The sequence below is a fragment of the Ostrea edulis genome, chromosome 5 (genome assembly GCF_947568905.1).
Source record: "Ostrea edulis chromosome 5, xbOstEdul1.1, whole genome shotgun sequence".
In the NCBI taxonomy this organism is placed as follows: Eukaryota; Metazoa; Mollusca; class Bivalvia; order Ostreida; family Ostreidae; genus Ostrea; species Ostrea edulis.
The window spans coordinates 9,979,865-9,990,641 of NC_079168.1; the positions used below are offsets into that span (position 1 = coordinate 9,979,865).

At 35.7% G+C, this 10,777-nt stretch overlaps 1 protein-coding gene across 2 annotated transcripts; it reads left to right on the top strand.

Moving 5' to 3' along the window:
• The first annotated feature begins 3,422 nt into the window (after window positions 1–3,422).
• LOC125649533 (sushi, nidogen and EGF-like domain-containing protein 1) lies at window positions 3,423–9,625 on the top strand. 2 transcript variants are annotated; one of them, XM_048877116.2, is made up of 12 exons: window positions 3,423–3,638; window positions 4,898–5,188; window positions 5,438–5,530; window positions 6,078–6,225; window positions 6,581–6,694; window positions 6,827–6,937; window positions 7,119–7,229; window positions 7,318–7,428; window positions 7,567–7,677; window positions 7,831–7,941; window positions 8,031–8,121; window positions 8,314–9,625. In XM_048877116.2, exons 1-12 carry the CDS (start codon window positions 3,432–3,434, stop codon window positions 8,618–8,620), a joined length of 1,806 nt encoding a protein of 601 aa, XP_048733073.2. In that variant the 5' UTR covers window positions 3,423–3,431; the 3' UTR covers window positions 8,621–9,625. The 2 variants fall into 2 exon arrangements, with proteins under 2 accessions (XP_048733073.2, XP_056022610.1); XM_056166635.1 differs by lacking the exon at window positions 8,031–8,121 and having other exon boundaries at window positions 8,314–8,432.
• Window positions 9,626–10,777: the final 1,152 nt, after the last annotated feature.

The window sequence follows — 10,777 nt, forward strand, 5'->3', positions numbered from 1 at the left end:
ACTATGTACATGTACCTTAGGTCTTCCAAATTCATTCCATTCTCATGAAGTACACTTTAGATAAACGAAACCAACAAATCAGGAAGTCCAAGCTCAGATTGTTTGCTTTAATTGCATATCAGGAATAATCGTTTAATTTATTGATTGGTACATGCATCAATGTCAGCATACTAACATCTGTGCATTGTCCTAAAAATTAAACATTCATTCCTTATGATTTAATAGATATAGTGCAAGTATGTGCTGCCATATGTCACGATGTTCATGCAGCAATAAGAAAGAAGTCTTTGTTGAAATGTCCATCCATGATGTGTTCAAAATAATGCCGTAATGAATGCTTTTAAAATCTGTTGGTCACTTGCATTCTTTTCTGTTGTGCTGATAGAGGCATGATGTTGTGATGCATATTGAACACCTGGCCTCCTTGACAAAGAGGTACTCTTTCGTATACAGCAGGGTTGTGTAGTTTAAAGCAGGTCTCGATAAGTCTTGAACACTTCAGAGGAGAAAAGGGTAGACAACCAGCTGTTTGATGCAAACACCTTTATATGGGAAAATATACTAGAAATCATACAAAACGGTTTGGCCCAAAATGTACATGTATGTACCATGTTGATTTTTCAAGTTTATAATCGCGTGCACTTTGTATTGTTTTGACACAACTATCTATGTCCTTTATCAAAGTTGTTTTACATTAAATCCGTAATAACCAATACATGCAACTCAGATATTTAGTAAATAGATAGTTACGATGTTTTAAAGAGGCCTTTAATAAGGAACTGTTAATTTATCAGTAGCCGAGTCTCATTTTATTTAGTCTTGAGGTAAACGATATGACTTCTTGCATGTATCGAACTGTGTTAATAATACCATTTATTAAAAACCTGATCAATACCACACGTATGTAGAAGGTTGACTTCTCTATACTTTTAATAAAGTACAAGCGTTGAAACATCTTTGGAAATTTGAAAGAAAAGAAAAACAGCTGAAGTTTTTACAACTGAGTGAAGAAACGGTTATTTTCGCATGATATTTGATTAAAGGAGAACATAGGTAGAAACGGAGATATGAATACGGTAGTGTCCTTGCACTGCGTCACAATGGAATGTTGTATTTGTATCCAATAAACACTCAGGTAATCGGGTGTATGAAACAGAGAAGTATTTCTAAAGTAATGTGTCAAATCAAGACCGATGCATGTTTTACGACAGTGAATCGTTTTTGGCATCGTTTATGACGTTCACTTCCCTCTCACAAAGCCGTACTAACATGTAACACTGGTAGTGTTTCTAGCCGTAATCATGTTTGTAACGACTATTGAAATAAATCACGTTTGACAAGCGACTTAATATGTAATGAGGTGTTGCTAAAACGCGGAATGGAAACCTGAACGGAAATGAAGTATTCGAATGATTAATATACAATGTAGACAAGATAACACCAAACATTGGGAACATTTGCTTTATTTTGATATAAATAAAAAAAATTATGAATTTGCTTACAAGCGGTAAAACAAATTTATCTTAAAATCCTGCACCATAAATTCATGAAACTAATGTAAATGTTTGTAAAAGAGTTTACAAATCATTTTACAAGAATCTTGTAATTGTGGCATCGACAGAGGTGTTACTATTCAGCAAAACTTAGAATCGAAAGAGCACACACGATTTATACCCCTTCTCGTGGCAAAACGTCTTTAACGAATATGTACAGTATATGTCTGAACTTACTACAGGGAGTGCGGTATGTATGAACAACGATAATATTCATGTTTTTCGTATTGGTCGCACCTCCAATCGTCGGTGTTCTTGTATTTCCTTATTTGTAGCCAAACCTTCCCTCCTACCACCTGTTGGCTTTGATCCCCTGGGGATCCGGGATAGAATAGATCCTCAATACCCACTTCCTTGTCGGAATGGTCGACTAAATGGGGTGGTCCTTCGGATAAGACCACAAACCCGAGGTCCCGTGTCACATCGGGTGTGGAACGATAAAGATCCTTCCCTGCTCAAAGGCCGTAAGCGCCGATCATAGGCCTGAATTTTGCAGCCCTTCACCGGCAATGGTGACGTCTCCATATAAAAATTTCTCGAGAGGGACGTTAAGGAATATACAATCATTGATCGAGTACCATGTAAGCTGCAACATTGAACTGTGTCACATGAAGGAAAATAAGTAATAATTATACAAGTTGGAAACCAATCTGCAGACATCAACCACAATCTTTCAACCTTCTGTTTATGGACACTTCTGCCTCTTATTGAACTACCTGTTTTCTCCTTCATAGATCCGGGTTAGAATAGGTCCTCAGTACCCCCTTGCTTGTCGTAAGAGGCGACTAAATGGGGGCGGTCCTTCGGATGAGACCACAAAAGCCGAGGTCCCGTGTCACAGCAGGTGTGGCACGATAACGGTCTCTCCCTGCTCCCTGCTCAATGGCTATAAGCGCCGAGCATAGGCCTAAATTTTGCAGCCCTTCACCGGTAGTGTTGACGTCTCCATATGAATGAAATATTCTCGAGAGGGACGTAAAACAGTATTCAATTCCTCCATAGATCTGAAATTTTGAGTCAAATTTTCTTAGAAATGGGGAAGGGGGGGTCCCAACCGCCGGAACCACACTCTGGATCCGCCACCGATATTCCACTCATGGAGATGTCATCATTGCCGGTGAAGGGCTGCAAATTTTAGGTCTGCAGAAACTAAGGGATGTATGCTATTTCATACACTATTTTTTTAAATACAAAATTAGAAAGTTCTCTTACACTGTGATACATTGGAATGTTGTAAAGTCGGTTGTTTATTTTTTAACATCTCGCGCGAGAATTGTTCTCTTACATTCCCGGTGAAGGGCCGCAAAATCTAGACGTATGCTCGGCGCTTACGGCCTTTAAGCAGGGAGGGATCTTTATCGTGCCACACCAGCTGTGACACGGACCTCGGTTTTTACGGTATCATCCGTAGGACCGCCCCATTTAGTCACCTCTTACGACAAGCAAAGGGTACTGAGGAATTTTTCTAACCAAGATGACTGTAACCAATGAACACATAGGTAATCGGGTGTATGAAATAGTAATTTGTCAAATCAAGATCGATGCATGTTTTACGACAGTGAATCTTTTTTGGCATCGTTTATGAAGTTCACTTCCCTCTCACAAAGCCGTACTAACAAGTAACACTGATAGTTCTGATACCTAATCGTGTTTGCAGCTACTAATCAAATAAACCACGTTTGACAAGTGAGTTGTATCGACATTTATGTAGGCCTTCTACACGGAACGAGTTTAGAAATTTCACAACTTAGCCACTGTATCGAACTACGCATTGGACATTTCTCAAACCTTCCTTCTTTGACGTTTTCCTCATTTTCTAAATAAAAAGCTAGAAACTCCAAATTTAAATGTCATTCAAAGAATTGAAAACTCTTAACAATGTTCTCCAATGCAATGATTTTGGCATTCGTTGTTTTAACACTTACTCGTATGCTTATCATCCAATGCTATCCTTTAAGCCAATTTTATCCTTACGGTTCAGCTGCAGGTGATAGTAATTTACCGGCAAATGATGACGGGTCTACTTCCCGTATACCTATAGCGGTACCTTTTCCATTCTTTGGGGCATCATACCATTCAACATATGTAAGTATATGTATGTATATGTTGTTGATATTTGTGTACATGTTTTCCAAAACATGATTCAGAATAAAATCTTATATATAGTATGCTTAATACTATTTGCCCAATACAGGGATTGAAATTGTAATGAGTTGTTTGTTCGTTTTTTAATGTTCAACTTCAATTTGATAACTTTTATATGTGTTGAATGAAAGTTTTCTCCTCAAATCAGGATTACGTAATCGCAAGTGAATAATGATATTGAAATTTACTTGAAGGGCATATTAGTAATATTCAATTATTGGGGAAAAGCAGTGGAGATATTTAATTGCAGGTGAATTATGGTATTGAAATGTAGTTGCAGGTTATATAACTACATTAGTAATATTTTATTGTATGTGAATAGCTGCAATAATGTAGCCCTCTCTGATTTTTTATTTTTTTTTTGATTTTTTTTTTTTTTTTAGGGAGAGGGCTACAACTCCTTAGGATCTCCGTAATGGTGCAAATGCGGGAGTAATTCACCCCCGCAACATTTGCGCTCATTCTAAACATTTCCTGACTTTCTTTACGTAAATAAAATGATATTCTATGTTTCTTAGTCGATATATAAATTTACAACCTGCAACTTTAGATTTGTGAGGCTCTATTCTACCGTTTTCAACAATTTCGATAAATTCCAATTTTTCGATTCATATTTCTGCGCCATGTTTGATGTACTGAAGTTTCAACTTCCGGTTGTCAAGTTATTTGCATATGCCATATAAGGTAGTATTTACATCAATGGACAAGTATGGAGGCGAAAGCTATTTCGTCGGTATTGAAAAGGTTTGAATTTAATATAAAGTTAAAAACCCAACAGCAGAGTGTAAATTCTTTCTGCAACAATATGATTTTCCTTTCTTTGTCGAAGTGGCTCGAGTAACTACATTTTCGCGCTGATTGTCAATGTGTAGGCTTTTCATTAGATCCACCTACGAGATCTCGCGATAACAAGCATAGCGGAGCAGACGAAGAATTTTGAATACTGTACATTATATTTAATGAAAAACACATTTATTAGACATGCCCGAGCACAAAGTTGGTACTCCTTTTGGTGTAAACAACATTTGGGACTAATACACAGAGTTTATTATCGGTTATTCATAAAATTATTTTGCACCATAACGGAGATCCTATGGAATTGTAGCCCTATCCCGAAAACGTCAGAATTAAAAAAAAAATGGATAGGGCTACATTATTGCAGCTAGTATGTGAATAGCAGTTGTGATATTTAATTCCAGGTGAATAATAATGGCGACATTACGTTTGAATCTCCACTGACACAATTTACCTCGGAGCCCTTCCCAATAAACGGATCTCACAAAATTATAGCTCCATTCTGGACGGACATTGATACTAGACATGGAGGGTCGTTATGGTACCGAACCACTACAGAGGCGGCTCTACTACAAAGAGGAACAACGAAAATCCGTTCTCTATTTCCCGCCATTACACATTTTACCGCCACCTGGATGATGGTGGTTACGTGGAATAATGTAGCTGCTTACAGCTGTTCTCCTAATTGTCATCAGGTAAAAGGAAAGGAGATACTTAACTGGTTAAGAAATATGAAACGTTAGTCATGAATTAAGGTGATGTTTGTTTGAAAGAGTGGCGCAAATTCCTTTTCCTTTGTTTTACTTTATTAAAATATGACTTCTTTTATGACAGTAAATGTTAAGAAAATGTCACTACGTGTACGATTATAATTACAAAAACTTGTACATGTAGCAGAGAAAAATTACTATCGATGTCATGACATTCATATTTTTGATACACAGAGAAACACTTTTCAACTAATCCTCATAACGGATGGAACTCATTCATTTGCTGTATTTAATTACAACAAAATCACATGGACCAAATCGGCACAGGTAAGTCATGCTTACACATATACTGTGAGGTTTGCTCATAATTAGGACTCGGTCAACCAATACCTGAAAAAGTTCGAATAACCGGAAATGAAAAGTCAAGGACAACTGTATGATGAAATCGGGAAACTAAACAACATCGTGTGTTGACTTCAACAAACTTAATATATATGCCATAAATCTACCTTTTAAATATTACTACAAGTGGGAACTACTCGAAATGACCGTAGATATTAGGTACAAATAATGTGATTCTGTGTGGGACGTGATATTTTTATGAAGATCCGTCTTAAACTTTTGAGTTTTACGATGGTTAAGTAAATTGATAGATTATATAATCCTTTTAAAACATTTCACAATAGATATATATTGCAAGAAATTGCCCAGTTCCTCTTCCATTTGAACTATCGATTGAAATAACAAGGTGTCTGATTGATCCATAGTAAAATCACAAATAGACATCTCGTGATTAATTTGGGGTGAAATCCCTCAGAACAAACCATTCTTTGCGTGGTAATGAATACTAGACTTTCCATTTTGTTCAATCTAGGTTGGGTTCAATGCAGGTGACGGTGTACACTATTTCTCTGTTCCTGGTTCAATGACAGACGCTGTTTTGAATCTTCCTCAAATGTCCAATATCGGTGTTCCGGGACAGTTCGTTTTCCGAGTAGACCAAACCAAAATCTCCAATGCAGGTTTGGTTTATTTATTTGTCTTAGAATAACTTATTAAGATATTTGACTAATAACTCTAAAATCGTTCCTGTCCATGGACGTTTACCATTCATGATATTAAAGAGTTTGCATGATCTTCATTATTGACATACCGGGAATTAAAATCCACTTTGAACAAACTGAAAAAAAAATCAGAATAACAGCTCTGCAACAATACCCACGAGCTTGAATTGTTTTCTTCAGTGAATGAAAATGTAATAAATGAAAATAAATTATTATAAATAACATGCATTGTTCGTCAGTATGTTGTTACACGTTTCTTTGTAAATTACTAAACTTTCTTTGTAAAACATTTCTCTTAATTCATGATATACAGACACTATTGATGAATGTGCCAGTTCTCCCTGTTTGCATGGAAATTGTTCAAACGAATATCTTCATTACGAATGTATCTGTGACCCGGGCTACACGGGAGTTAATTGCGAAAGTGGTAAGATGGAAACTATTTCCGATCAATAAAAAAAATTCTACTTTGAAAGTTTGAACTTATATCATACACTATCATACACCAATTTTATGATATTGAAATGAAAATAACTGTCAATATGTATTGTGTTGTCAGAGATAGACGAATGTCAGAGTTCACCATGTATCCATGGCAACTGTTCTGACCACCTAAATCATTACACATGCCATTGCCAGGCAGGGTACACTGGAATCAACTGTCAAACAGGTATGATTGACATCGTAATTACTTTTATATTTTATGGTAAATGTATGTACACTGTATATAAATACATGATGTATTTTTATCTCTAATTCATACATATATCGATACACTGTATTTAGATATTTATCTTTATCCCTACAGATATCGACACACGTTATATAGATATGTATCTTTATCTCTACAGATATCGACGAATGTTCCAGTTCTCCTTGTTTGTATGGTACATGCAATGACCTAGTCAATGGTTACCAGTGTAACTGTGTTGCTGGTTATACAGGAATACACTGCGAGACAGGTAAACATTCTATCCCAGTGCCCATTTCCCCTCAAAATCGAAAACGTTCAATACGTATAGCTAACCAATACAATTTAATTGTTAACAGATATCAATGAATGCCAAAGTTCTCCTTGTATCCATGGAAACTGTTCAGACCATGTTAATCATTACACATGTCAGTGTTATGCAGGGTTCACTGGAACAAATTGTCAGATAGGTTTGTAATTTGTTATATATACTTTTTTTAAAATTGTGAATATTGTTAGAAAATGTACACCTGTTTGAAATTTATCTTAACATTTTGCCCCCAAAATGAAGTACTTTTAAAGAATTTTGGTTTTTAATCATCACACAGACATTGACGAATGTGTTAGCTCCCCTTGCATACACGGAAATTGCACTGATCAAGTCAATGGATACATCTGTGATTGCATACCTGGTTACACCGGAGTCGTTTGTGAAACAGGTTTGTGATCATACTGGTTTCTATTATTACAGTTTACTTTCTTCTAATCTCTATTGAAACCAAACCCTGTCATAATATGAAAGATACATCTCTAAATATTGAAGGATAATGGAAAATTGGATATCCATTTGATGATTTATAATTTTTGTTTAGAAATTGATGAATGTGAAAGTTCTCCCTGTACACATGGCGTGTGTATTGACGAAATTAATAACTACTTGTGTGTCTGTGACACGGCGTACTACGGTAGACAGTGCTCAGAATGTAAGTATCAATGTGACAAAGACTTAGTAAGATACACGTAATTTGATACAGGTGAGAGTATCCTTGACTATTTATTTTCTTGTTTGCAGTTGACATATCTTACTTGATACCATTATTGGTAGGATTACTTTTATTCCTTCTTGGTGTTATTTTGTTCCTTTTGTGGAAACGATTCAAAGGGTGCGTAACAGTTTTTCACATTCTTAATGTTGTTTTGACTTGTTTTGACCACGTTTGATAACATTTTCTTATTAACTAAAGACTGCAAATAAGTTTGGATTGAATATCTATATATTTGAATTTGGGTCTTTTAAATGCAATCTATACAGGCATGAACTTTCTGAAAAATGTACCGTTTGTGGAATATTTTAGAGAAAACAAAGAGGACACCACTGTGGGAATTATTTACTTCAGTGACACAACTCTAGGCCCCAGAAAGACATCCTTCCAACGTCAGCCACCAACGCTATCCAACTTTTCAAAGATCATCGGTTTCACAACTCAAATTTGGCATAAAGTCATATCATCTCAAAGTATCACTCCTCATGGTGACAAAATACAGGCTCACTCAAACAACTTTCCGAGGAGTAAAAAGTCGTCTGAGACGAACAATTCACCATCTCAATTTGATGAAGCTCATGTTGTGCAATTTCCCAACAGCTTGAATCACCATCATTGATTAGAAACATCAAATGTTAATAAACATCAAGAGGATATTAAAATTAATTTATATTGTTCGATTTAGTTGCCATGTATTTTCTTTCTAGCACACCTGGAATATACCTAAGGCCAGTGTGAGCTGAATAACGCCATTTTCTCATATGTCGATTCAATATATCCTAGTGAACTGAAAATATAAGACATCATAGAGTCTTTCAAATCTGCTTCATACCTGTTTTATTGAACATACATGTAGGTGTTGATAACAAACAAATAACCCGACTTTATGACAAACAGGATAACATCAGCTCCTTCATCGATATGGTACTTATGTTTCTTCATTGATGTATATGATTTTCATTTATGGTAGCTACAGCGATAGTTTTTTTTAAACAAAATACAATTTTACTTTTCGGAGCGATTTTATTTCCTTTATGTCCACCTTGAAACAAACTTTTTTATTCCAAGTTTCCTGCAACAGTAACATTATGCCTGTGCATTGTAATAGCCACGAGATATTGATATTTTATAGTCATTCCACCCTCCTGTAATGTCATCAGACTTTGCAAACTCAATTATTCATTTAGATTTATGCATGATAGGAACATAAAATTTGTTAGAGTCTATTCCTATAATTCTTGTTAAAAATAAAATATTTCAAAAATCCAAGTTATAGATGAATAATCAATGATATGTTTCAAAATATTGAATCCAAGGCCAATAACTCTGTTTTTATTTATTTCTTTATCAAGTCTATTATGCGATGATTTCATTTATTTGTTACAGACATTTTGTATATTTTTGTGAAGATACAGTTTTATGAAATTGTTATGAATGCTACTATATCGTCATAACCAGTTTCTGTGGAATTTTAATCACGCTGTATAAGGAAAATTTCAATTTTCTGAAGGTGATATATGATTCTGTTTATGTTCGTCTCACATCTTAAAAAGTGTGATGACCTATGTATTTTATTTGATAATTTGTTAGTTGAAATCTAATAAATGGAAATAAATACACATGTTTGCCCAACTATCTATTTTGCATTGCTTGTAGAAGTTATGAGATTGATCACTGTTGGTTATCTTAACCTTTCATTTTAAACTTGTATCAGATAAAACTGCGAGTATGGAGTTACCTAAATGGAATCAAAGATTTAATATATGGATACTATGGTGTTTAGGGTGCGATGGCCTCGGAATAGAGCCCCAAAGAGCTTCTAGCTGTTTTTATTATACTTCGTTCGCGAGGGTATATAGGAATCAACCTGTCTGTCTGTCCGTCTGTCTGTGCAGATTCGTGTCCGGGCCATAACTTTGTTCTTTGACATAGGCATACCATATTTGGCACGCAGGTGGAGCACTATAAGATGATGTGTCGAGTACCTTCATGACCTCTATAAGACCTTGACCTCAAGGTCAATTTTTTTTTTTACAATGGATTTGTGTCCCGACCATAACTTCTTTGTTCTTTGACATAGGCATACCATATTTGACACATGAGTGTATCACCATAAGACGATGTGTCGGGTACCTTCATGACCTTGACCTCAAGGTCAAAATTAAACGTTTTTACAATGGATTCGTGTCAAGGTCATGACTTCTTTCTTCTTTGACATAGGCATACCTTATTTGACACATGAGTGTATCACCATGAGACGATGTGTCGGGTACCTTCATGACCTCTATATGACCTTTAAATTTGACCTCAAGGTCAAAATTGATTATAGGGTTTTGATATAGTCATACCATAAGACATGGGTGTATCACCATGAGACTAGGTGTCATGTACATTCATGACCTTCGATCTCAAGGTCAAAATTATAGGTTCATACCATAGATTTGTGTTTGGACTACATCTTCCATTTTCTTCTACAAAGGTATACCATATTTTTACACTCAGGAAAGAGGTAATTTATACCTATTAACAACGCCCTTTGGGAGATTGGAGTAAGCAGGGGGTATTCTTAGTGAGCATGGCTCACAGTACCTCTTGTTTGTAACTGTTTTATAGTTATTTTTAGGTCACCTGAGTATTGCAATCGGTTTTCGTCGTGCGTTAACAATTGAACAGTTTTAACTTCTCCTTGATAACTACCAGTCCAATTCGTTTCAAAATTGGTATGAAGTATCTTTGGGACAAGGGGGACATAAATTGTAAATTTCAGGATTCCTGC